Consider the following 27,845-nt stretch of genomic DNA (forward strand, 5'->3'; position numbering starts at 1 on the left):
GGAGGGTAAAGAGAAAGGCATTCTCAGAAAGAACAAGAAATGTCCCACAACCCCACTCTCCCTACTGTTTTAGGCCGGCGAGGCCAGGCCATGTGTTCGGAATCACCGAAGGATCTCCTCCGTCGAAGTCACCACCGTCGAAGTTCTTATTTGGCGGTGAAAACAGCTTCTCAGCTACGACGTCGTAGGAGGGTTCTAATGTATAATCTTAAATAACGACCAAAGGGTCGAGTAAATGTTTTTGCAATTTCTCTCGAGGAGCTCCATGTAATGGCGACCAATATCTGGGCGGAAAAAAACAATCTGAGGGACCTCGACGCGTGAGGGATTGTGGGTACAATGCACGTCACTATAGGGATAGTGATACAGACACGCCTTGTCGACGTCCCCTTTTCGACTACGAAAAACAAAATGCAATACTCTGCAGTGACCACTGGATGTCGGACTATGCACAGCATGTGATTCTAAGCAGATTAAACATCAGAAATGTAATTACTCGTACATCCCGTTCCCTTTCCTACATCCTTGTGGGTGATTCCACCGAATAAGAACATAGGGTGGAGCTGTGACAACCTGCCTCATATCTAGAATGAAGAAAAAATGTTTTTCAGAACCGCATGACCCAACTCTGCATCTGGCCTGGAGCTGGTGTCCAGTGAGAGGTGCCTACAGAAGGCCGATGGCGTGGCCCAAGTAGCAGCCTTGCTGATGACATCCCAAGAAGCAGGTCTCTGAAATGCGACGCCCGGAGCCTTACCTCTGACCGGATGGGCATGAATCCCCTCAGGAACAGGTTTGCCCATGGCCGTGCACCCTGCCAAAATGGCCTGAAGCATCCAATGGACCTTGGTAGCCTGAGAGCCGGGGGAGGAATCCCCCCAAAAGTCAAACAATGCCTCTGACTTCATGAAGGATCTCGAGAGTGATAAAACATGAGAACTCTTGAGGTCCAAGGAATGTAGGACCCTCTGCCTCAGACTGTAGGTTCAGGAAGAACACCTGCAGGCAGATCTTTTGATTCAGATGGAACGGAGAGACAACAAGTTTGGGTGAGTATGCAAGATGACCTTGCGTTGTGAAAGCCGGTGAAGGGCTTGCACGAAGACCATGCCTGCAGCTCACTAACCCTGTGTGCAGAGTTAAACCAACAAAAGAACAATTTGAGTCACCAAGCGGATGTCCACAAAGGCCATCGGCTCGAAAGGTTTGCTAAGCAAAGCTGCAAGAACCACATTTAGGTCCCATACCGGATGCGGCCTATGCACTGGAGGAAAAAAAATAGACAACCCCTTAAAGTGGGTGTTAACCACTGGGTTAGCTGCCAAGAACACATGCTCAGGGAGATTTTTGTAATTCCCAATGGCTGCCAAATACATGCGGCAAGTATCCACCTGAACTCATGAGTGATGAAAAGGCTAGTACGTCATCCAGGACAGGAGACAGGGTCCAGACCTTTGTCGTGAAACCAATGGCAGAATTGAGTCCATTTGCTTTTATACTGTGACCGAGTCCAGGGCCTCCTGGCCTGCTGAATGATGTCTTAGTTGTCATCAGAAAAACCTCAGCTTATCAAGAACCAGGCCGACAGGGCCAGTTTGGCAGGGTCCAGAGTTTCCACTGCCCCGCCCTGCTGTGTAAGGAATCCCCTGCTGGGGATCAGAAGATGGACGGCAGCCCGAGAGCACAAATGCAGCAGATCTGAAAACCAGGTTGCCGAAGGCCATTGGTGGGGGCAGGGGGGCAGGTTAAAGCTGCAGACACCAGAGGACCAGAACGTATGTAGGGGTAGGCGGGAACGCATAACACCTGTGCCCGTGCCAACAGATATGGAAGGCGCCTCCCAGTGACTCCTGACCCCCACCCTGCCCATGAAGCATACTGGAGGCACTTGGCATTCAGGGAAGAGGCAAACAAACACAGGACTGCAAACCACCAATGCTGGAACAGGGGCAACAAGGAAGGAACAAGTTACTTACCTCTAAGGAACAAGTTACTTACCTATAACTGTTCTCCAGCATGGGTCTGGCATGTATTCACATGCTCATGAATATTCCCTGTTGTCAGGCTGTGAATCCTCGGTAAAGAAACAATCAGTTTCATTTCTAAACTGTCTTTCTCCTAACAACCAATCACTGAGCTCTGGGTCATACTGCCCCCAGCCAATGACTGTCCTCTACGTAAGCCCCTCCTGTGGCGGGCATCTTCAGATTTGGTAGCACGTAAAGTGGCAGTAGGACCAAGAAAAGAGCCGCAGAGGGGCAGGCAGGAGGGTTTGCATGTGAATCCATGCCAGACCCATGCTGGAGAACAACAGTTACAAGTAACTTGTTCTTTCTCTAGCATGGGGCCTGGCATGGACGATTTCTCCCCTTGAGTTGGTGGGACCAATCAACTCCAAAGTGAACTCGTTTGGACATCCTCTCGAAGCTGGCTATACTTCCGCTGCTGCTGCTGGAACCAAAGTGCCAGGGAGAGGAAAACCAAATCGAGTGGACCACTTTTAAGTCAGACCGAACACCAGGACATCCTCCAGACTTCACTGAAGCAGGACTGACTAAACCTGAGCCACCTCAACAGAGTGCTGGACCCCAGATGCGAGGAAAGTCTGAAGTGGTATCTGAGAACCGCAGTGTTGCCATTTGCTGTTAGACGCGAGGAGCTGAAACGCTTAAGTGTCACTGAATTGAAGTTTGCCCATTGCTGCCGCTGACTGTCCCATTGCAGAGCAGGAGTTCCCAGACGTCCTCCCTCTTGTCCCCAATACGGAGGACCATGAACACCAGGATCTGCAGAGCTGTACAGGAACAGAAGCCAGCTGGAACCATTTCTTCTAACCAAATGTATGGTAACGTCTAAGAGAACTTACCTCTTGTGGTGTATCCTTACTTGCTCTCAGTTGAGACTGGTCTTGGTTAACCTTGCAGAGTTGTACTTACCAGTTTATGAATTATTTGTTAACCTTCGTTTTATTCCCCAATCCAACCTTTGCACCAAACTCAGTAGTGCTATAAATTTACCAGTGATAAATCAATGTCCACAGTGTCCTGGCTATTTCAGTCACCTGAGGGTGTAGGAAGTGTGGGCGCCATCCCCAATGGGTATCATCTGATTTAGAGAAACTAAGTGTGTTTTAAAGTGTATTATAATTGTTACATGTTTTGCTCACTTCTGAAGAAGGCTAATAGAACGGACTGTTAAATTAATAATGGTTTAATCAAGAAACCTTGAGTTTAAGTGCTTATTTGAATAACTTACTGTGAAACTCTGCATTGCAACCCTACTGCTCACATTCACCCCTCTTCAGTTGGATCTGCATGAGTTTTCCATCACAGAAAGTCTTTGATGGTAAAGTTTGCGTGGGAAATGTACGCACCACCAAAGGTTTGTACATTTCCCATGCAAGCAAACACTGCAAATCATTACATACCCACACCCCCTACCCACACCCCCAAGATAAACAAAACCTACTTACCTTTTCTTCACGCTGTGTCCCTGTGGCGCCAGTTCCCTTTCACTTCCATGATCGGGAACCGGCGCTGCAGGGGTTGCCCCCGCAACCCCCCGCTCACTATACTGTAAAGTATAGTGAGCGGGGTGTTGCGGGGGACAATCCTGCAGCCCCCTTTATTTTACTTGCCTACAATGCATGCCAAAGGTTCAAACTTTTGGTGTTCGGACCATTGGTGGAATGTATTCTTTTCTGACTTTGTAGTCTGACTTTTTTTTTTCGGTCCGATCGTATAATTCCCTTCAGATAAGCCTGCTGCTCCTAGCCACACGACCAACCTGTGTAGTACAGACTTATACCAAAGGTTGGGTTCCTATTGCCAGGAGGCCAAGGTTGCTGTAGTGCACCCAAAGGGTACTGCACACAATCTTGCCCAACAGTTCCCATGCCGCGGTATGAGCCTACAACGGCAGGAAAGATCGAAACAGTCCTTTGAGGAACTCCATGATGAGTCGGTCAGACCAAAGTGAAGATCTCCCTGGAGACCTGGTGTAGCAGGAGATGGCCGCCAGATGTACCTTGATAGAGGTGTGCCCCAGTCCAGCTTTGGCCAAGGATATCAAGTATGGAAGAATCTGCAGAGGTGTGACCCTCAGATGGATAATCTTCTGAGATCGGCACCACGTAGCGAAACACTTCCACTTGTGACCATAGCACTGCAATGTCGACAACGCCCTGGGTTTGGCGAGGACCTCCCTACAGTCCGCCAGCAACTCCTATCCCCCAAACTCTAGGGCTGTAGGAGCCAAGCCCTTAGCTTCACCGATCCAGGGTCGTGGTGAAGGATTGTGCCTCCTTCACTGGTGAGAAGATTCAGAACCACTGGCAGCTTGACCGGAGGCGACGCTGACAGGCTGAGTTGGTCCGGGTACCAAATCTGCCTCGGCCACACTGGTGCAATGATTACTGTTAGGGAGAAGTGTGAGCCCTTTTTCCCCACTCTTGCATGTGTTTTGCCATGTGTATTTCTACTGTTTGTGTGATCTTGGGATCTGGAGCTACACCACTCCATGAACCCCACTTTTTGTGTGTGTTACACAGCACCTTCAGTGCAGTGACACAGGGTTGTCTTTGAGACTTACCATTGACTCCATTTTTCTGGGGCTGACTACTGTCACCCAGAAACATGTAAAGTTGCCATTAACTTTATATAGTCACTTTAAACTGCAGACCCAGTACACCCCATCTTACATGGAGTGCTCTAAAGGGTTAATTCCCATCCTTTTTTGTCTGCCTCTCTGAGCTTTATTTTGCTCTCTTAACACTAAGACTTGGCTGGTGGCAGCGGTATGGCAGTGGTATCTAATCTAACTTTTCTACCACGATTATACTATATAAACGTGGTACTGTTTTAGGCTATTATATTAGCCTCAAACTTAAACCCGCTTGACCAAATACTTTTTATTTCAGCTCCGGTTGGGTTTTATCGCCATTTCTTTTAGTCCTTGTGTTTTATTTTGCGTGGCAAACCAGGTTTGCCTTCTTTGTTCGCCGTCCTCTGGCGGGCTTCTACAAAGAAGCTGTCCTTTGGCGTCTGGGTGTCTAGGTGGGCTGAATATGAAGGAGGGGTATAGTAACCCCCTGCACAGGGTCTCCTTGGAGACCAAAGTCGCACTTTGTGTCCAATGGCTGAGGTGGTTGTCTGGGCTGGACAACACCCCTACTGAGTGATTGACAGCCAGGCTGTGTGAATGGGGGATTTTGGCATAAAAGGCAGGACTCTTGGGCTGGAAGTAAGAGTCCCCACTGGAACTGCAAGGAACCGAAGAGAAGCGGAGAAGACGGCTGCTGGAACACCCGTGTTCCGGTGAAGCCCTGCTGCAGTCCTGAGCTATCCACCCTTCAACAACAAGAGAAGATCCAATCCGGAGTCTTCTTCCCTTGAGACTGGTGGGATCAACCAGCTCGTCTTTTCTTCAGTCAGAGAATCCTCTCCTGGGTCAAAATCACTGCTGTGCTGTAGTGGTCCAGATAGCCATCAGAAGAGCCCTCTCCTGATTTAAAGGAGCACACCTTTTATTCAGCGTTGTCTTTTTCGCTGCTGCTGGCCTCACCCCTGGGTAGTGCAGATCGCTCCAGACGTAGTCGTCCTTGTCCCCACGACTGAAGCCGCAGGAACCGTGAGTCTGCAAGAATTACCAGGAACAACAGCCGTGGCGCCAGCTTTTCTCCAACGGAAAAAGGTACTGTGCACACTTGGTCATTCTCTCCGTCTGACCAGCTGGAATTGTGGTGAACCCTTTTACTCCACGAAGATTTGTTCTTTCTTGCCTCCTTATAACTTTTCCTTCCATTTGACAATGTTTACGAACTCTTTGCATCTCGAATCTCGAACTGTTCAACGTGTGATCCTCGGCAACTGAGCATCTGCTCCATTGACACTGGCGCAGGCCTATTGACTTTAATCTGTATCTTTGAATAAGTCCTCAAGTCTCCTTGCTTTGAATAAGTATTGCCTATGATTTTTGTTCACGTTTCCCTTGTTTAAAATTCTTAAGTACAAAGTGTGTTTTAACTTTGTGAGCACTTCTATCTGCGGGTACGCGTTAGTATCGCAACACCGGTCTGTCAAAGTCTAATGTACTTAGCTTGAATTTACTGGAACAAGTGGAATTGGTTGTGTAGTGTATTTTATGTTGGTTTCGAATTCATAGAAGTGATGTGTTTTATAACAGATGGTTTAAAAATAAATGTACTTACATTTTTTACCTGAAACCTTGAGTCAGTGTTTGCTTGAGTCACAGTAATTGCGGTCCTTTGTGTAAAATCTACTACAGCTCATTAACTCTTGAGATAAGTCTAGCTGCAACGCTACTGCTACCACTTTAACAGTGTAGTACAGGCGTGTACCAAAGGTGAACTTGTATTACCACTTGTAGTCTTAATTGTGTGTTGTGGTCCCTAAGGGCACTGCACAGGATTTTGCCTAACAACGGACACCAGTCCTGATTAATTTCTGATCAATTATTGTTTGTCATTAGACAAAACCCAGAGTGTGCAGGGGACGCGAGTGTTGAACAGACCGCGGACACTGTTTTTTCCGGTTTTGGACTAATGCAACCTAGTGTCAGGATTGCTTTACACTCCTCTGCACCTCACTACTAACCTCAAACTAGCTACATACCTATAAAAAAAACTAGGTGTGCACCTGTATAACTTTTCTACAGGAAAGTACACCAGGCATTTACAAGTGCATGAATGTAAAAAGCCTATTAGAACAGTATACCAGGAAAATACAAGTGAATGAACAATTAAATAAATACAAGACACCCTGGCAGGAAAGGGTAACACGGCAATCACAAATATATGAATGTAGAGAGCCCTGGTAGGAGAACATAGGAGCCAATTGCCAGAGTGTGGATACCAGGATTCCAGAGAAGAAATATCAGGAATTTAGTTACTTGGAAAAAGAGTAGTAACCTCCTGGAAGGAAAGTAAACCAGGAACTCTGAAATAAATAGAAACACAAGGCAAAAACAGCTTTGTGACTACTATTTTGGGCCAAGACAGACACAGGAACTGTTTGATCAAGAATCATTTATATTGAAGAAGAATCCAGGGGATGGGACTCACCTTCTGGAACCAAGACTTTGTCCGTGGAGAACTTGTGTTGGGGCAATGTATTCTTTTTCAAGCACCTACGTTTATAGACATTTCCCTTTTCACCTTATAGTTTATAGCTTGAGCGTCAGAATAGAACTTTGACACAAGTTTTAATTTTGCCACCTGCTTGGTTTTAGGTAGGGAAATCCCTCTTAAAGCCGTGTCTGAGAGGCCTCCCCAACCATTTTATTGTCAATAAAAAAGTCTTTAACCAAAAACATGTATTTTTCTTTTTAAAGAGTTGCAATCCTTGCATCATTTAAACCATGATGGTTTAGGCCCTGACATACTAACATAGGTTAGAATTTGTATGAATCAATTAACTAGCGTGTAGTGTGCTGAGTGCGCAGAAAAAAGGAACTGTGGCAAGGGGGCGCAGATCACTGTTGTATACGCTGAAAGACGTCACGTCCATTGTCGATGAATGGTGTGGCCATACACAAGTGAGTAGTCGACTGAACAGCACTACGCCCCTATGTATAAAAAATTTCAGAGCAACAGACACTGGAGAACCGAATATTAGGAATCTGGGAGAATGCAATCCATTGAAGTAAACACTAATCCTAATTCTAGAGAATTCCTGTACAGGCCCTGCCCAAAAATATGATACAAAATACCTTCATACAAGATGTCTACTTCCACAGGCTAAGCTAAACCTTATTTGAGAGCTGAGCCAAAACAAGTTTAGATGAAGGGGCATTATTCAAATAAAATAGTGTCTAAATGGAGGATGACAGCCACAACTGCCCACCTGTAAATAGAAATATGTTTGCCAGCACTGTACCTTGTTCATCTGAGATCTTCTCTTAGAAGAGATGGACATCTTCTCATAGAAATCAATTAAAAGCAGTACAGGTGTTATCCATCTGGAGGAGATAAAGATATTAAAGAGTAACAATTTTAAAAAAAGAATGAAGAAACCCAAACACTATCTCCTCAATTAATGACATAGCTCACCTACATTAACAATGCAGCATTCAAGATGTCATTCGGAAGCCAGACTTAAAAAAAACCAAAGGACGGCTGACTACATCATGTCTCTGGCCACAAATCAGAGGAACTAAAATCCTTTAAAAACATTGATCTATAAATGTCAATGAAAAGGTTTATCAAAGTTCAAATACTAGAAAAATAGAAAAGCATCAGTGTGTGTGAGGCTCGATGTCATAAGTTCTAATTTACTTGTGTCGGTGACAGTTCAAAGAAGATCTTCAACAAAGTTACTATGGTAAGTAGTTGTGTTATCTTTCAGAAAATACTACCCAGGTTTGATGACAAAACAGTGGAATTGACATTTTAGGAACCAAAGCACTTACTCCCAAAGTCTTTGAATGGAGGACCGGTGATGAGTGGACAAATGCCTTGCGTTTACCCCCCCCCCTCGCCTCAGGCTTTGTCAGATGACTTGATGGGTCGAATGGGGTTTTGCTGCTGTTGGTTCCAGTGAGCCGTGTTCAGGAGTTGTGATGTGAAGGATTCTTCCAGTCAGGCCCAGATGCAACCCCTGGCTTTTAAGATTTTCATATTTATGATAAATCTTCCTGACCTGTGTCGAACTTCATGCTTGGACTTGGTGGTTATTTTTCCATGTCCCTAGGTGAGTGGAAATATTTCCCACCTCACCTAGTCTTTTACTTTTATTAAGAGTGACATTTAGATGTCTCTCCTTAGTGTGTGATTGGAGTTATAGTATCATATAACTTTTGGCCTTAGGCTGGGTTGCCCCTTTGGGCCTCCCTTTTTATTTTTTCTTTAATGTACTTAGGAGAACTACTGTTCCCAAAGAGTAAAGTGGGAGTCCCATCCCCTTTATATTTTACATAATGAGCCAGCACACCCCACCTTATGTGGAGTGCTGGGGAGATAGATTGTATCCCCTTTCTCACTTACCTTGTACAACTTTGTTACAAGTTAACCTGAATGGCTGGTGTCAGAGAAACTACTTTGACTTTTAGTCATTACACGTAGGCTGTCAAATCAGCTGCAGTAATGCACAGGAAGGTCACCATTCTGCTATAATGGTGGGCTCCTTTTTTCACCATTTCTAGTTTGCTTGATGTTTCTTGGGTCTTCTGCCGTCCTAGGTGGGAAAGACCCTAGTTGAAGTTTTGTCTTCGGCGGGAATCCTTTGTATTCCCTGCGGAGGCGCCAGTGTGTCTGAGAAGGCAGGAAGTGGGGGAGGAGGCCAAAACTCTGCAGCCCTTAGTCATTCACCTTGCCTGAAAGGAACCAATTCCAACTGACGAACTGGCTGTCCTGATTGGACAGTCAGACCACCCCTTCTGTAAACTACAGGGAAAGTTTGCAGAAGTTGTGCTGTAGTGCCTGATAAATACTCCATTCTTGGAAGCTGCTGACAAGTCGACCACTGGAACCAAATCCAAAAAGGAAGATGAAGTAAATACGGCTTAAACAATTTCCAACGACTGGAGAGCCTGCTGGGTAATCTGAGCCTAACGTATCCCTTCCTTGCAATCAACCTGGGGGTCCCAAATATGACGAATCCTAGTCTCAGGATAGTGAGAACAGAGGCTAGTGAGATCCACTAATCTTCAGAAGACCTGCAAAGCGAGCCATCCCTTGACGTGCCGTGCTGAAAACGCAAATACCAGAGGACCTCGACCAGAGCGCAGTGAATGGTCTTCCAAAGTCTGATTAAGTCTGAAATTCAGTGGATTCCTGCTGTACCTCCAGAGACACTATTCGAATCCCTATAATCTCCCTCACCAGAATGTAGGACCAAGAATGTGAAGATAATCCAAACGGCGATATTCATCCTTCATCTGGCTCCAGTAAAAAGGCGCCAAATCCACAAAGCCCTGAGAAGCTGGTAAGAATCATTTGTTGGAAGTCTCCCCACAAATAACTGCCACCAATTTCCCTTCAGTCTCCAGACCAAGAACCCAAGGACTGGGTCATGTGGTGCTACATCCTGAAGGCATTCACCCAGAAGCTTGCTTCTCTGCTGAGGTATTGTGTTGCCTTGGGTAATACTTACCTGAAGACTTGTGTGAATCCTGTGAGGCTGAGTGGGTGATTTGAGTGTTTGGGAGTTTGCCCATATGGTTGTCCCAGGCCTAATGCTGGACTGCATAAAGGGAGCCTTCTGTGAAGTCCCTAGCACTTTTCAACCAACTTCGAAGTGATACTTGTCTGAAGAGATGTCCTCTGGAAATCTGACATTCCTGCAACTGACCCCTGACTTGCCTACAGCTGGCTACTAGACCACCGTAGGATCCATCTTGTGCCTCTGAGTAAACTAATGCTATAGACTAGGGAAGGACCTTAAAAGATAAGGCTTTAGTATTGACACCTATAACAAGTGATAAAAGTACCTACCTGGAAATGAGTTGAGTAACTTTGGTTCTTGTACAGAGTAAGGAACAAGTTATTTACCTGTAACTGTTCTCCAGCATGGGTCTGGCATGGTTTCAAATGCTCATGAATATTCCCAGTCGTCACTGTCCTCTGCCTAATCCCCTCCTCTGGCAGCCATCTTCAGATTTGGTAGCACGTAAAGTGGCAGTAGGACCGAGAGAAGAGCCTCAGAGGAGTAGGCGGGAGGGTTTGCATGTGAATCCAAGCCAGACCCATGCTGGAGAACAACTGTTACAGGTAAGTAACTTGTTCCTTCTGCAGCATGGGGTCTGGCATGGATTCACATGCTCATGAATAAAGGATACATAGCAGTACACACGCACAACCACTGGAGGGGGCATGGCTCAACACCTCAACATTAAGCATCTCTTACCTCCTCACCAGGCTCACCTTGAAGAGAACAGGTTGCAGAGCACTGCTTGGCCGACTCTGGACTCCTCCCTGGAATACTGGTCGACGCAGTAGAATCTCGTGCAGGTGTGCGTCGACCGGTTCACATGAGAGGGCCTGATCTCTCCCGCTCGTCATGCGGAGGCGATGGCCACAAGAAACACTCTTCTACGACAGGAATTTCAGCGGCTCCAAATGCATAGGCTTGAACTGAGGACCCATGAGCCTAGTCAGCACCACATTTAGCTCCCACGCTGGGGCCGGAGCCTTCACCGGTGGGAACGAGTGGAAAAGTCCATTCATGAACTCCTTGACCAGGTTGTGCGATCACAGCTACGACCGGCCCCAAGTTCTGGTGTAGCGGGAGAAAGCCGCCAGATTAATCTTGATGGAAACGTGCGACAGCCCCGCTTTGGACAACGACACCAAGTACGGCAGCACCTGAGGGGCCGTAATCCGTAGAGGGTTTCTCTTCTGTGCACGGCACCAGACGGTGAGCCTCTTCCATTTATGTCCGTAGCACTTCAGTGTCGTGGTACAGAATAGTGCCTCCTTCCCTAGCGAGCAGATCTGCGTCGTCCGCCGGAAGCCTGACTTGAGTGTGCGGGGAGTGGGTGGAGTGGACGAACGTTGACAAGTCCAGAAGGTCCTGGTACCGTCCGAGTTTATTGATGAGTCTCAGAAGAAATGGAGAGAACGCATAGAGAAACAAGCCTTGCCAGGGGAAAGAGAATGCATCCCCCATGCTCCCCGGCTGGTGAAACCTGCAGTTGAACCTGCAGCACTTGGTGTTCGTCGCCATCGCAAACAGATCGATCTGGGGATTGCCCAATCGTCGGAAGAGAAGATCCACTTGATCCTGCCGAAGCTCCCACTAGTGGCACAAGCGCAGCTCCCTGCTGAGGGAGTCGGCAATGATATTCTTCACTCCTGCCAGATGAAACGGGACGAGGAAAATTCCCCTGAGCCACGGCCCAGTGCCATAGTTTCTGTGCCTCTCTGGAGAATGCTGGGGATCTGGTGCCCCTCTGCTTCCTGATGTAGAACATCGTAGTGGTGCTGTCTGAAGACCCGTACCACCTTGCCCTTGAGGGACGGGAGGAAAGACTTGAGGGCCCAAAACACTGCCCGAAGCTCCAAAATGTTGGTATGCAACGACTTCTCCTCCGGTCACCACAGGCCTCTTGCGTGGAGATCGCCGATGTGTGCGCCCCATCCTTCCAGGGAGGCGTCCAACATGACCGTCTCCTGATGAAGTGGGGTCTGGAAGTCCGTACCCGCTGCCAGATGCGTGCAGACACCCCGCCGCCAGATGCGTGCAGACACCCCACCACCGTATCGCTCGACGGAACGTCTTGTCAAGAGAGATCTTGTCCTTGAATCTACCCGATACCTGTATCCACCGTGTGTCGAGGTACTCTTGCAGTGGCTGCATCCGCAGTGGCTGCATCCGCAGCCTGCACAGCTGAACGAGGTGTATGCATGACAACATCATGCCGAGAAGGGATTTGATGGACCTCACTGGTGCGATCCTCCGGGTCAACAGCCGTTGCATCTTGCCCAGGATGGCCGCTATCCTCTCCTCCGACAGACGCCAGGCACGACACCGTGTTGAGTCGGGACCCCAGGAACAGCGAGTCTTGTGATGGCACCAAGCAAGACTTTGCATAGTTCACCGAGAACCCCAGTTCCGTCAGCAGCCAGACGTTTTCCGCCGTGTGAGTGACGGCGATCTCCCTAGATTTCGCTCGTATGAGCAAGTCGTCCAGGTAGGGGTAAACGTGGATCCCTCGGAGACGGAGACGCAGCCGCCACTAGCGCTAGGCACTTGAACACCCTTGGCGCCGACTTTAAACCGAAGGGAAGGGCCTTGAACTGATAGTGCTACCCTTGAACCACAAAGCGCAGGAACTTGCGGTGCCCCTTGTGGATGGCGATGTGGAATTAAGCGTCCTCTAATTCCAGTGTCGTCAGGAAGTCTCCTTCCAGCTGTCCCAGCACGTGCTGAAGGTTGACCATCCGAAACTTATGGGACCTCATGAACTTGTTCAAGCAGCGGAGGTCCAGGATGGGCCGCCAACCGCCCGTCTTCTTGACGAGGAAGTACCGAGAGTACACGCCGGAGCCTCTTTGGAACGAGTTGTAACGCACCCTTCTTCAGCATGGCCCGCACCTCCAGGAGAAGCTGGGGGACGTGGTTTTCCTGCCTGGCCACGGGTGGTATACGCGGACACTTCAGTAGGAATTCCAGAGTATGTCCGTGGGTCACCCAACGGTCAGTGGAGATGGCCTTCCACGCGACGACAAAGTTCACTAACTGGCGTCCCAATGGGGTGCGGGCCTGACGTCCCGGCCGGTACAGTCATGCTTCACCGTGGAGGGGCCGCCTCGGGAACCTTGGCGACAACAGTGACCTCCTCCGGGCTTGCTGCGGCCGCTGTAGGCCTCCTGGGTCGAAGAGCAGGGCGGTTAACGGTAGGATGGAGTGAATCCACCGAAGCCTTTGGAGGAACACTGGGACAGTCCGCCAGAGGTCTAAAAGGACGCCGTCGCTGCAGGCCAAAGTGTGCACCGTCCCCGCATCTGTCTTGATGGCCTGGAGAGACTCATCCGCAGTCTTGCCAAACAAGTTATCTCCGTCGAAGGGCATGTCCAACACCTTGGATTGCACATCCTGGCGAAGATGGTGGCCTTCAACCAGCCCCGCCTGTGAAGGCAAACGCTGTTGCCCATCTGGTGGAATCCCGAGTCGGCGATGTCGATGCAGAAGAACCCGCAGACTCTTCCTAGCTGCTGCCGAGACCACCAAATTCAGAGAAGTCTGATCTCAAGCACTTGGGTCCCTTCTCGCCGGGGACGAGGAAGGGTTCTTCTTGAGGAACAGTCCCTCGTCCCAAATGTCGTCCAACAGCAGGATAAACAGCACATTCTTCCTCTTAGCCTCCCAGCGCTGTTACAGGAAGCCCTCCTTTTCCTCCGGAGTCAGCTGTAACAATGCCGAGGCCCATAATATCATGGCGTGAAACGAGCCAATTTCGTCGGGCGGCAAGACTCTGGGTGGCAGGGACGGGAGATCCACTCCGCTGCCGTTGTCCGTCCATGTGCCCCTCATCGCCGTATCCGGTTCCGTCATGTCCCTCGGAAGAGGGGGATGGATGGTAAGGAGGTGGAGGATGAACAACTCCTCATTTGCGGGGGCTCCCCCGACGGACCAGGTGCTGCGGGGTATCTCGATGGCAACAGGGGCATCCCTGTCCGAATCAGCAGTGGAAGAGACGGCGGCATAGACGTAGTGTCCTCCGGCTCCTGAACGCCCTGCTCCTCTTCGTCTGTGTCTCCGTCAATCTCCACATCTGCCTCATCGGGGTCCCTCCCATAGGACCTGGCTTCGAAAGATCTTTGGTCCAAGATGGTCTTGAGAACAGCAAGCTCCTCCTCAGAGGAGATGTCCGTGCCCCGTAGGACTACCACCTCTCTTCCCCCCCTTCTTCTCGAGCAGGGGAGACTGTTTTGGGGAGATAACCGGCATCGTCTTCACCCGTGTCTTCTCTAAAGGCTAAAAAAGAGGATTCCCACCAGGCCGGCAGGGAAACTCTCGCTTTGGGGCCTGTGTCCTTTGAACCCGTATCAACGGCCTTCGCCAGGGACGCCACCACTCCTTCAATGGAAGTTTTCGCCGGGTTAATCTGGGCGTTCACGACCTTGGTCGTGCCTGTGGCCTTCACCATGGGAGGTGGGGGTGGGGCGGGGGGGAACTGTGTCAGCGCCACGCACCCCTTTGGCCTTGTCCATCGGAGCCCACTGGGACTTCTCCAGAAGTTTACCAAGGTGCTCCCACTTCCTTTTCTTCGCCGTGCCGGACCGTTGGCTCGTGGTCGAAGGTGCCGGAGATGCTGAACCCGTCAGAGCCTGCACCATTGGCGCTCCCGGTGACCGTGGACTCGCAGCCTTTTGTGGGACCCTCCGCGGGAGGGGGGCCCTCAAAAGGTCTTCAATGCACGCTGAGCTTTCTTGGAACCGGAGAGGCATGCGGCTGGGACCCACCCAGAGCAGGGGCCTTGGCCTGCTGCCACTCCTTTAGCCGCTTATGCCGATCCTTCACTGTGCGAGGCGCCATCTCCAGGCAAAATGCACAGTCTTCCTCCATGTGCGTCGGGTACAGGCAGTAAAGACACTGGGAATACTTATCGTCCAAAAAGACATTCCACAAGCTGCCAGAGCAAATCCTGAACAGGGGTGCCGATTCCTTTTTCTCCTCCGACATGGTCCAAGCGGCGTAGGCCTGAAGAATCTTCTGGAAGCCTCCACGAAGAAACTCGAGGAAATTTGCCCTTGAGGGGTCGCTGAAGAATCTGAAAAATGGGTCTCCCTTAATTGGAAGGTTGATCGATTGAGCAGAAGGCTTGATTGACCAAAATAATAGAGTAACACTCTTCCAAAAAGCGGGTGCCAGAGGAGGGGCTTAGGTAAAAGGCAGTCATTGGCTGGGGCAGAATGACCCAGAGCTCAGCGATTGGTTGTATAGAGAAAGACAGTTCAGAAATAAAACAAACAGATTTTTTCTTTACCGAGGATTCCCAGCCTGACGATGGGGAATATTCATGAGCATGTGAATTCATGCCAGACCCCAAGATGGAGGGCTGTAACTAAGAGGGAACAGTTACAAAAGTTCATACTTACCTCGGATGTGTGATGCACTATTATTAAAAGTATGGTTTACATCTTTTCTTCCTTAGAAACTGTATTGCCATTCTAATAGAAAGTAGATGCAACGGTAGATCACTCAAGTTATTAGGTTGTGTCTCTTCCCAAAAGTAATGTGTTGGTTTCACCAGATTATTCCCGCAGGGTAATTGTACGAGTGTCCTCCAACTGTTGGCATCACCAGAATAGTCCTGTTAGGGTAATTGTAGGAGTGTACCCCTACTGGGTCTCGCTTACCCTGACTGGCTGCTAGCCTGTCCAGAAGTAGTCTGTATTAGGTTGCTGCCTACCTAGAATAACTTCAGGAAAGGGAACACTAGGGTTTACTTTCCCTCTGCTATCTAACCCAGAGTTTGTGGTTCTAACTGTCCCTTATAAGTCCTACATCAGTCACTTGCATAGTTGGGGAAAGATCTAACCTGACTCCTTGCGAGATTTAAAAAGTATATGGGTTTTACTTACCTTGAGTTAGCTGTGTGCCATCCCAAAGAACAAGTTACTTTCTTACCTGGTAACGTTCTTTCGATGGGATGTTCCGACGACGTATACCACATCTACGACAGGTAATCACCACAGCTGTGCTGCTGCGGAAAGTTTTCGGCGTCTACATGCGTCGACGTCGATACGCTGTCCTCGAGGGCCTCCGTCGAGCCAACGTCACCGGATGTTATAAGTAGGACGCACAAAGCCTCAGTTGTAGTTTTTTCCCAGAACGTGTGGCACCAATCTTCTGCCAGAATAACTACAGAAAGCCTTGTGAAAACGGAAGCTACAATCGCATAAGGAATTCTGCAGAGGGGCAGGCTGGGAGGGTTTGATGTGGAATACGTCGTCGGAACATCCCATCGAAAGAACATTACCAGGTAAGACAGTAACTTGTTCTTCGAGGGGATTGGTTCCTCCGAAGTATTCCACATCTATGACAGACTCCCAAAGCAGTACCAACGTATGGAGGTGGGAAAAGAATTTAGAATTTTAGAATGCCCAATCAAATTGCAGAATAGAGGACTTCCTTACCAAAGGCCAAATCTTGCCCATGGATAGAATCCAGGGAGTAATGTTTGACACAAATATGGACAGAGGCCCATGTGGCTGCTTCACAAATGTTACACATTGTTAAGTAGAATCCTGTGCAGTTCCCTTGGGGAACACTACAAGAAGATTATAACTACAGGAGTAAGCAGTAAACCCAATTGGTAGCAGCCCGCACCACCCAGATTTACCTGGTAGCTGTGGCTGAGCAGTCAGACTTCTCTCAAGATGAGTAGGGCAGTATACAGAGGATACACAATAGGGCTATAAACACAGTAGAGCAAGCAAACTCTGACCAGAGCTTGGTATCAAAAGTATATAATTATTTAACACACTTTAGAAAATACACTAAGCACTCTAAATCAAAGCAATTTCAAACAGTCAGATAAAGTCCAGGTTAAAACACCACCATTTGTAAAAACACATGTGAGCGCGCAACTTAGATGGCACTCCAATAATTAAATTAAAGGGAGAGAAAAAGGCAGGTCATAAAAATAAAACCGTTCAACACTTTTCTAAGACCACAGCAAGTTAGTCAAGGCAGAGTTTACTGTAGAGCCAAAGTTCATAGGCCAGGCCCACTTTAAATGGAGCAAGGCAAAATGTGCCCAAGATCACACAGTTTAAAAAGCACTTCAGTCTTTGCACTAATGTTCAAAGGAGGTTGGTTTGATGCGAAAGATAAAGTTAGAAGGTCTGGGGGGGCCAACCCAGTTGGAAAGCCAAGGATTTAAGGGTCACCTTTAGCAATCCGCAGAAAGGGAGGCCAGGTGGAACACGGTAGCTTAAAGAGTGAGGAAGCTCCAGCGGTGGCAGTTGTTCCTGTCAGCGGGTGCAGTTCGTGGTTTCGACCAGGGAAGGAGAAGATCTCGTCGAGGAGGAAACTTGGAGTCGTTGCAGTGCCCAGGGAACAGGCCAGCCGCAGAGTTCGTTCGGATAAAAGGTGCATTCATTTTATTCGCGGTCACAGTGGTGAAGCTTGGCTATGCAACCGCCGGGGTGCTTGGCACGGGCGATTCGACCAAGGGACATCCAGGAAGGCAAATGGCAAACTGGTTGTCCCCACCAGCTCAAAGCGAGAAGACTCTTACAGCAGAAGATCTTCTCTTGTCGTCGGGAAAGTGGTGAGGTTGTTGCAGCAGGGCTCAACCGGTGGTGTCGCTGCAGATGGCTCAGCTTCTCCCCTCTTCGGATTTCTTAGGTCCTGTGGCGACTTCTCAAGTTCCAGTCCCAAAAGCCCTGTTTTTATGCAGAAAAACCCCCATTCAACAGCCTAGCTGTCACTCAAACATGCTAAGTGGTGAGCCAGGCGGCTCACCACTGGGCCAATCAGAAGAGAGTGTGACTTGAGTTGCTAAGGCAACGCAGTCCAGGGTGCCAATTCCCCTCCCCACACATCCTGTGGAACCCAGACAGAATGGCACCAGTTGGAGGGCTTCTGTGGAGAAGCCCGCCAAAAAAGTGGAACAAAGGGCCCGACCTTGGTTGGAGTTAGAAACGGATACCAACGCCATTTTGGAAAAGAGTTCTGGCGAAAAGACCCAACCGATGATTTTATATTAAATAAATAAACCAGTGGTATCTTTAACATTGCACCAAAAAGTGGTGCGTTTAAAATCAATGGGAAAATCCCATAAGAAATATTCCGGTGGAATATTTTGCGTGGTAACCACTGCCACCAGCCAGAAACTCGACAGGGGGGGGGGGGGGATGGGGGACTGGACAGTGCCCCCTTGGAAACAGACCGAGGGGCAATCTAATTAACCCCTTCCAGTACTTGCACAATATGATGGTTTGTTCTGTTCACAATTTTGGACTAGTAAAGCCAATAGTGACTTTACATGCCCTGGGACACAGTAGTCAGTCCCAGGGTATGGAGTCTATGTTTGGGGGTCACTATGACACCCCTGTGTTACTGCACTGAAGGTGCTGTGTAACGTACACTAAAACAGAGGATACCCTATGGAGTAAAAGACCACATAGCCCATAAGCCCACAGTAAGTCAAAGACATACCTCAAATCATGCCTAAGAGTGGGAGGAAAAGAGTCTCTCTTAGCAAGAGAAAAAAACAAACCCAAAAATCTAGCAAAGCTGCTGGGGGACTCACTAGGTTTGGGAAATTAGCATTATAAGAAAATGCTCCCTAACACGAATGGGAACACCCCTCTGCAGAGCAGTGGAGGCAGCCACACCCCTAGTAGAACAGGCCCTCAAGCCTACCGGAGGGTCCTTACCCGCCAGAAGAACTAGTTACTCTTACCTTGTAACGTTCTTTCGATGGGATGTTCCTCCGACGTATTCCTTATCTTAGATAGAAATCCTTCAGCTTTGCTGGCCTCGGAAAATTTTTTTTTTTTTTCGCCAGAGGGCGCTGCGCGTCGATGATCGCCGAGTCGATGACCCTCGACGGCCTCCGTGCCGACGTCGACGTCATCCTGCCTATAAAGGCCGCGCGCAGCGTCCGTTGCTCAGTTCCGTTTTGTAGTCCCCAGTAATGTTTTTGGATTAGACTAATCACCTTGAAGGAGCATAGGCTGCAAACCCACAGGAAGTCATACTGCGGGGATGGATGGGAGGGTCGATAAGGAATACGTCGGAGGAACATCCCATCGAAAGAACGTTACAAGGTAAGAGTAACTAGTTCTTCGAAGGGATTGTGTCCTCCGACGTATTCCTTATCTTAGATAGACTCCCATAGCAGTGGTATTGTGACTGGAGGCGGGAGTAATAAAAGTTATGTTACCCTTCCAGAATGGACAGAGTGTAACACAGCCTTGCCGAATCTAGTTTCTTGACTAGAGGAGGAATCCAGGCTATAGAATTTGGTAAATGTATGTGCGGACGACCATGTGGCAGCCGCACATATATCTCGAATTGGCACCCCTCTTTGAAGGGCTGAGGATGTTGCGATACCCCTGGTAGAATGAGCCCTTAGATTTTGAGGAGGCTCCTTTCCTGCCAATTTGTAGCACTCCAGAATGGCTAAAATAATCCATCTGGAGATGGTTTGTTTTGTTATTGGAAGGCCCAACTTATGTCCTGCATAACCTACAAAGAGTTGGTCTGCTTGTCTGATCTTAGCCAATCTGCTGATATAGAAGCTCAAGGCTCGCTTAGGGTCCAGCCTGTGCAGTCTCTCTTCCTCCTTCCCCGGATGAGGAGGAGGGTAGAAAGAAGGTAATATAATCTTCTGAGTGATGTGAAACTCCGAGACTACCTTCGGGAGGAAGTTAGGCTTCACCTGAAGAACAACTTTGTCCTTGTAAAAGATTGTATGTGGAGGTTTACACGATAAGGCTTGCAACTCGCTAACCCTTCTAGCAGATGTCAATGCTATTAGCAAAACAGTTTTGAGGGTGAGAAGCTTCAATGAACAAGAGTGTAGTGGTTCAAAAGGGGCACCCTTTAGGAAGTTTAAAATTAGGTTTAAATCCCATAAGGGAACTTGAAAAGGTTTCGGGGGATAAACATTAGTTAATCCTTTTAGGTATTGTATTACCAATGGAATTTTGAAGTATGAAGGCTCCTCTGCAGTGCGCTTAAAGATTGATAGCGCTGCGAGATAGCCCTTAATTGTGCCAACCTGTAGGCCTGAATTAGCCAGGTAAAGTAAGAATGACAACACCATAGGTGTACCACAAGAAAAGGGTTCAATATTCTTTTCTCTGCACCAGCTGCAAAATTTGTTCCAACGGCAGCGGTATAGAGTTTTAGTTGCCGGCCTTCTGGCCGAAAGCAACACCTCCATAACATCATCCGGAAGGTCCCAATCCTTGTACCTCAACCTTTCAGACACCAAGCGTGAAGGTTGAGGGTCTTGATGGCTGGATGGAGAACCTGACCTTCCTTCTGCGAGAGAAGATCCTCTCTGTATGGCAGTCGAATTGGAGGGCAGATGGACATGTCTAGAAGGTCCGGGTACCACGTTCTCCTGGCCCAATCCGGGGCAATTAGGATCATGGTCTTCCGAAACCTTCTCAACCTCCTGATCATTTGAGGAATGACAGGGACCGGAGGGAACGCGTACAGAAGTGGGAACTCCCAGTCCACTACGAACGCATCTCCTAGAGCTCCTCTCGGGGGAAATTCCCTTGAGCAAAATCTGTCGCACTTCCTGTTGATACTGGTGGCGAACAGATCCACTTGAGGGGTTCCCCAAAGGGCGAAGATCTCTTGAAGGACTTCCTGAGCTATCTCCCACTCGTGAGAGACTGTGCTCTGCCTGCTCAGAGCGTCCGCTGTCAAGTTCTTCTCTCCGGCTAGGTGAATTGCCGATAGAGAGATTCCTTCCTGAATTGCCCAAAACCAGAGCTGCATCGCCTCTCTGCACAGTGGTAGTGAGCCTACGCCTCCTCTTTTGTTGAGGTAGTGCATGGCCACTGTATTGTCCGTCATTATTAGGACGTTTCTTCCCCGTACAGACGGCAGAAAAGCCTTCAGCGCTAGTCTGATGGCTCTCAGCTCCAACAGGTTGATATGTAGTCTGGACTCCGATGGAGACCAACGACCGCTGATGGTCAAGTCGTTGGCGTGAGCTCCCCACCCCGTGAGTGAGGCATCCGTGACTACTGTTATCTCCGGCCATGGTTGCCAAAACATTTCTCCTTTCAGGATGTTCTCCCGACAGGCCCACCACTGAAGGTCTCGGGCTACTTTGACCGGGATCCGAAGGAGATCTGTCATCCTTCCTGAGAACTGTGACCACTGAGTTCTCAGTGCCCACTGGAGGGATCTCATTCTCAGGCGAGCCTCCGGCACGAGGAATATGCAGGATGCCATGAGGCCTAGCAACCTCAGAAAGTCGTAGGCTGGGAGATATTGGGCATTCTGAAATCTGATGACCATCTGCAGAATATCTCGAGCCCTCACCTCTGGTGGCAAGGCTTTTCCCAGGGAAGTGTCCAGGACTGCTCCAATGAATTGGAGTCTCTGTGATGGTATCATCTGTGACTTCTTTAAATTGAGGGAGAAGCCCAGCTTGTGAAGGAAGTGGCAAACATAATCTAGTTGTCTCTGAGCCTGTTCCGAAGATACAGCTCTGATCAACCAATCGTCTAGGTAAGGGTAGACATGAATCCCTTCCCTCCTTAGACTTGCAGCCACAACCGACATTAGCTTGGTAAAGACCCTCGGGGCGGAGGTTAGCCCAAATGGCAGAACTCGAAATTGATAATGAGAGCTGCCAATTGCGAACCTCAGGTATCTCCTGTGCCTGGGATGGATCGGCACATGGAAATAAGCGTCCTGGAGGTCTAGAGATACCAACCAGTCCTGAAGCTGGAGGGCCTGAAGGATCTGAGAGAGAGTCACCATCTTGAACTTGTCCTTTCGGAGGAATTTGTTCAATTCCCGTAAGTCTAAGATGGGTCTCAGTCCTCCGTCCTTCTTCGGTATTATGAAGTAGGGGGAGTACCAACCCTTGTTCCTTTCCGCTACAGGTACCAGTTCTATGGCACCTTTCTCTAGCAGGTCTAAAACCTCCTGCAAGAGGAGCGGATCTGGAAGCTTCAAAGGGTTGTTCCCCGGTGGATGACTCTGAGGGATATGTAGGAAGGGCAGGCAGTAACCTTGGGCTACTGTCTCCAGAGCCCAAGCATCTGACGTAATAGCCTGCCATTCCGTCAGATGGTGAGTTAACCTGCCCCCTACTGGTGTTCTGTGAGGGGAGACCTCAGAGTGGTTTTGAAGCGGCTGATGCAGTTGCCGAAGGTAAAGTGGCTCCTGCTCCTGCGGGTGCGGCTTTCTTTCCCCTACCCCGTCCACCACGGGTAAATCTTCCTTGGCCTCTTTGAGCCGGTCGTCCCCTGCCCCTTCCATATGAGGAATAGTAACGAAAGGACCGTCCTCTCCACGATGATCCCGAAGGACGAAAGGTATTCTGACGGATAGCAGCTCCCAATGACTTGGCTGCTGCCTTGGACGTTTGCAGTTTCTCCAAACTGTCATCCGCCTTCTTTCCAAAGAGGGTAGAACCGTCAAAGGGCATATTCAAAAGCCTGGTCTGCACGTCAGAGGCAAAACCAGACTTCCTCAACCACGCATGCCTGCGGATTGTGGTACTTGCCGCCATGGCCCTGCTGATACTGTCAGCAGAATCTAGGCCAGTTTGTAGGGTCTCGCACATCGCATCTTTACCATCCCTGATGATGTTTAAAAATGCGTCCCTTTCCTCTCCTTCTTGGAGGCAGTCAGCCGCTGATGAAGCGCACTCCCAAAGGGTGTGGCTGAACCTAGCGAGCGTACAGGTCGCGTTAATAGACTTTAACGCCATGCTACAGGCAGAAAAAACCTTCTTAGCCATGGCATCATATTTTTTGTCATCCCTATCCTGCGGAGCAGTGGGGTATGCAGATGTGCTGCCTGATGAGGTTGCAGCCTGTACAACCAAGCTCTCAGGAGTAGGGTGTTTTGACAAATATTCAGGGTCAGAACTAGCCACCCTGTATTTTGTTGACAGTTTTTTATTTACTGCCGGGATAATTTCTGGCGTTTCCCAGTTTGTCAAAATCCTTCTCTGTAGAGCAGAGTGAAATGGAACCACAGGATCCTCCTGTGGGCCCTTGTCCAGTATGTCAGTGAGGTCATCCTGCTGAAAGGCAGGAGAAGGTGCAGACCAACCCATAAATTCTATGATTCTAGACATCAGAGCTCTATATGGAGTCTCCGCATGTTCTCCTGGGTCTGGTTTGATAAATTCTGCTTCAGGAGAAGTGTCCAAGCCACTAGCTTCCTGAAGTGCATCCTGAAGATTTTTTAATCTTCCTTCCTCAGAGGCGAAAGTCTCTGGCTCTGGTGATGTGGTCCTCTGTAAATCAATATCTTGGTCTGAATCCTCCCTTTCCTCAAAAATCGAGGTTAAAGGGGGATACATTGGTTTTTGGAATGGTATAAACCCCATTTCCAATGCAGAAGGAGCCATCATCACAGGCCTTGAAAACGTCGATGTCGTCGACACCGACGTGAAAGTACTCGAAGGCGCCGTGAAAAGCGTCGAGAAATGTGTACTAGGCCTCGAAGAACTCGAAAGGATCGGAGTCTTGCTCGAGAACGACGTCGACGTTCTCGGCGTCGAGTCGGAGGTCTTTTGTCTAACCGTTGGCTGTGGAGTAGCCGTGGTTCTTTCCTTCACCGGCGTCGATATCGGCGTCGACGTCGGCGTCGACTCGATCGACTGATGCGCCGATGAATCCTTCGACAACGGCGTCGATGGCGCCGACCTCTGTTTCGAAGGAGTTTTCGACGATGGCGTCGATGATGCTTTATCTCCCGATGGCTCGAGGCGCTTTCGGGTTGACTTTTCCGCCGGGTACTGCGACTCGCGGCGTTTAGATTTTTTGGGTTTTTTACCCGGGGTATCACCCTCAGCTGTCTTCGAGGGGGACGAGGCCGCTTTCTCGAAGACGCTTAGCATCTTTTTCCTGAATTCCTCCCACTCAGCTTGCGAGCTGCGTTTTGTGGGGCAATGAACTCTCTCAGGAGAACTCGACGAAGATGACGAAGGGGATCTCCTACGTCTCTTCTTCGAGTGTCTCGATGTCGACGAGTGGTGGGAGCCACTTCGTGATCTAGATCGAGAGTGTTTTTTATGGTGAGGAGACGAACGTCTCGACTCTACCGAAGAAGCTTTCGAGGAAGTTAAAGTTGACCTACCTCTCTCGAGCTTCCCCCTACGCTCCTTCAAGGCTTTCGCCGTCATGGAAAGGCATTCCTCACACTCCGAACTCTGGTGCGTGATTCCCAGACACCACAAACAGACCCTGTGAGGGTCCGTCAACGACATTTTCTTCCCGCAGTCTCGGCACTTTTTGAAACCGGACCGAGGGGTCGTCGGGTCGGAGGAGGATGCCATCGATTATCGAGGTAAATAGTAGTTATTATATACGTTATCTTGACGAGAACTGAGCAACGGTGTTCCGAGGCACAACGAAGCGCGGAAAAACGGAACTGAGCAACGGACGCTGCGCGCGGCCTTTATAGGCAGGATGACGTCGACGTCGGCACGGAGGCCGTCGAGGGTCATCGACTCGGCGATCATCGACGCGCAGCGCCCTCTGGCGAAAAAAAAAAAAAATTTTCCGAGGCCAGCAAAGCTGAAGGATTTCTATCTAAGATAAGGAATACGTCGGAGGACACAATCCCTTCGAAGGTAGCATTCTGAGATGGTCAAAATAATCCACCTGGACAAGGTCTGCTTAGTAACAGCTTGACCCAAACGCCTTCCAGCATATCCTACAAAGAGCTGATCATCCACTCTGACCCGGGACATGCGTTCGATGTAGAAGCTTAACGCTTCCTAGGATCCAAACAATGGAGCCTCTACTCTTCCTTACCAGGATGCGGAGGAGGATAGAACACCAGAAGAACGACCTTCTGGCTTAAATGAAATTCCGACAGAACCTTCGGAAGAAAAGAAGGACGAACCCGAAGGACAACCCTGTCCTTATGGAACACTGTGAAGGGTGGCTTAGCGGATAGTGCCTGCAACTCACGCACTCTGCGAGCGGAAGTAACCACAACTAAAAATACAGTTTTAAAGGTCAGTCTCAAAGGGCAAGAATGTAAAGGCTCAAACAGAGTTCCCATTAGGAATTTTAGAACCAGGTTCAAATCCCAACCGGGCACCTGGAAAGGGGACGGTGGGAACACATTAGTGAGCCTTTTCAGAAACTGAGAAATCAAAGGAATCTTAAAATAAGAACACTCCTCAGACGAGCACTTAAATATGGACAACGCCGCCAGGTGATCTTTAATGGTAACCACTTGCAGGCCCTTGTGTGCTAACGAAAGCAGAAAAACAAAGAACCACAGGAATGGCACATGAAAAAGGACCCTCATTCTTAACCCTGCACCAGTCGGAGAACTTTATCCAACGGCAACGGTACAGGGACTTTGTTGTGGGCCTTCTGGCCGAAAGCAACACCTCCATCACGCTTTCAGGGAGGTCCAAATCCTTATACCTCAACCTTTCAGAAGCTAAGCATGAAGGTGGAGGGACTTGACCTCTGGATGGAGAACCTGACCCCCTCCCTTGAGAGCAGATCGTCTCGGAAGGGAAGACGGCATGGAGGGCAGATGGACATGTCGAGAAGGTCCGGGTACCACGTTCTCCTGGCTCATGCCAGAGCAATGAGGATAATTCGGGAACCGAACCTCCGTAACCTCTGCAGCACTTGCGGAATGACGGGGACTGGAGGAAACGTGTACAGTAGTGGGAAGGACAACTCCACTACGAACGCGTCCCCTAAGGATCCTCTTGGAGGAAATTCCTGCAAGCAGAACCTTTTGGACTTCCGGTTGCCACTGGTGGCAAAGCGATCCGCTTGTGGGGTCCCGCAAAGGGCAAATCTCTCCAGGAGAATCTCCTGAGCCAGCTCCAACTCGTGAGAGACCGTGCTCTGCCTGCTCAGAGCGTCCGCCACCACGTTTCCTTCTCCGGCCAGATGCCGAGATCGAAATTTCCTGCTGGATGGCCCAGAACCAGAGCTGCATCGCCTCTCTGCACAGAGGGAGAGACCCTGCCCCCCCCCCACTTTTTGTTGAGGTAGTGCATGGCCACTGTATTGTCCGTCAGAATAAGGACATTTTTCCCCCGCACAGACGGCAGAAAAGCCTTCAGGGCAAGCCTGATGGCCCTCCGCTCCAACAGATTGATATGGAGTCTGGACTCCGACGGAGACCAGCGACCGCTGTCTGTCAACTCGTCGGCATGAGCTCCCCATCCCGTGTACTGATTCGACAGACCTCTCTCCCTGCTAAAATAAGCCTGGCTGCTTTGTCTATGCTACCATGTACTCAGGTGGTACAGCCGTATACTAAGAGTGGAGTCTTGTACTGCCTTGGTTGAATGGTTTTGATGAAGTTGGTAGCACTACACGATATAGCACACCGGCTCAATCTAACAAAAATAGGAATTTCTGGCAAAAAGCACAAAAAAGCTCTAAGAGCAGAACATGAGGACTCCCAACACTTGAACGTGTGGTAAAAACCTGAAGATGGCTGCCAGAGGATGGGCTTAGGGAGAGGGCAGTCATTGTCTGGAGCAGTATGACCCAGGGCTTAGTGGTTGGTTTATAGGAGAAAGACAGTTTTTAGTGAAAGTGAAGGGAGTCCTTTCTTACCTGTAACTCCATTTCTACAGAATTGGTATCTTTCATGGATTCACATGCTTAGAATGTTCTCCGTCGTCAGACTGGAAACCTTCGGTATATTTCTTATGACGTTTTCCATTGGAAAGAATTCAACACTTCTGTGTCCTATCTAAGTCGTTTTGGGCCGCTTACGCATGACCCAATAGGACGTACGGTATAAATAGCACGGCCCCCGCGGCTCCCTTCAGATTTTAACCCCCAAAGTAGTAGGGGCATATCAAGTTTGCATTCAGGGAAGGCTGGAGGGCGTATGTGAATCCATGAAAGATAACAACGCTGGAGAAATGGAGTTATAGGTAAGAAACTACTCCCTTCTCCAGCACTGGATCTTTCATGGATTCACATGCTTAGAATAGATTATATAGCAGTACTCCTAATCTGGAGGTGTGCAATCAAACCAATATTACAAGAGCCGCACATGCAGTTAGCAAAACAAAGCCCCAATCATGGTACATTCACAGTAACCAGAATCATGGTACATTGGCAGGAGGATACACCCCTCTGTGGGGCTTACCTTACAGAAACAGGTGTTGCAGGACTGCTCTCCACATCTGCACATCCGCTGCATGCTGTTGCTCATGGCAATAATGCAGAGTAAATATATGCGGCACCGGCCAGTATGCCGCTTAACAGTCGCCCACCAGCGGGATTCCAGACCACAATGCCGCCGATGAGGAGGTGGATCTTGTTGAGTGAGCCTTTGGACGTCTTTCCAGAGGCTTCCCTGCTTTAGAGTGGCAGAAGGCAATTGTCGACGACACTCAGCGGGCTAGTCCTTGTTTGGAAATCGGTTTTCCCGTTACCGAAGGCCCATAAACCACGAACAGTTGTCTCGTACGTCTAAAATCTTGAGTACGACAGATAAAACTTCAAAGCTCTTTTGACATCCAACGTATGGGGAGCTTTTTTCGCGAAAGAAGAGGCCGCAGCGAAGAATGTTGGCAGCACAATTGAGGAATGCTTGTGGAATGTAGTTGGAACTTTTGGTATAAAATGAGGGTTGGTTGCCAATACCACCTTGTCCTTGGAAAAACGCAAGTATGGGGGATCAATCACCAATGCTTGCAGCTCCGACAGTCTT

At 49.1% G+C, this 27,845-nt stretch overlaps 1 protein-coding gene across 5 annotated transcripts in view; it reads right to left on the reverse strand.

Moving 5' to 3' along the window:
• Positions 1 to 27,845, reverse strand: part of HUWE1 (HECT, UBA and WWE domain containing E3 ubiquitin protein ligase 1) — a 2,445,223-nt gene that overhangs the window by 1,330,549 nt on the left and 1,086,829 nt on the right. For all 5 annotated transcript variants that reach the window (XM_069645305.1, XM_069645304.1, XM_069645303.1 and 2 more), the window contains exon 38: positions 7,896 to 7,977. In XM_069645305.1, the coding sequence (XP_069501406.1) occupies positions 7,896 to 7,977 (82 nt within the window). The remainder of the gene's footprint in view (positions 1 to 7,895; positions 7,978 to 27,845) is intronic.

This window comes from Ambystoma mexicanum, chromosome 2p, assembly GCF_040938575.1.
Source record: "Ambystoma mexicanum isolate Mex_15411 chromosome 2p, UKY_AmexF1_1, whole genome shotgun sequence".
In the NCBI taxonomy this organism is placed as follows: domain Eukaryota; kingdom Metazoa; phylum Chordata; class Amphibia; order Caudata; family Ambystomatidae; genus Ambystoma; species Ambystoma mexicanum.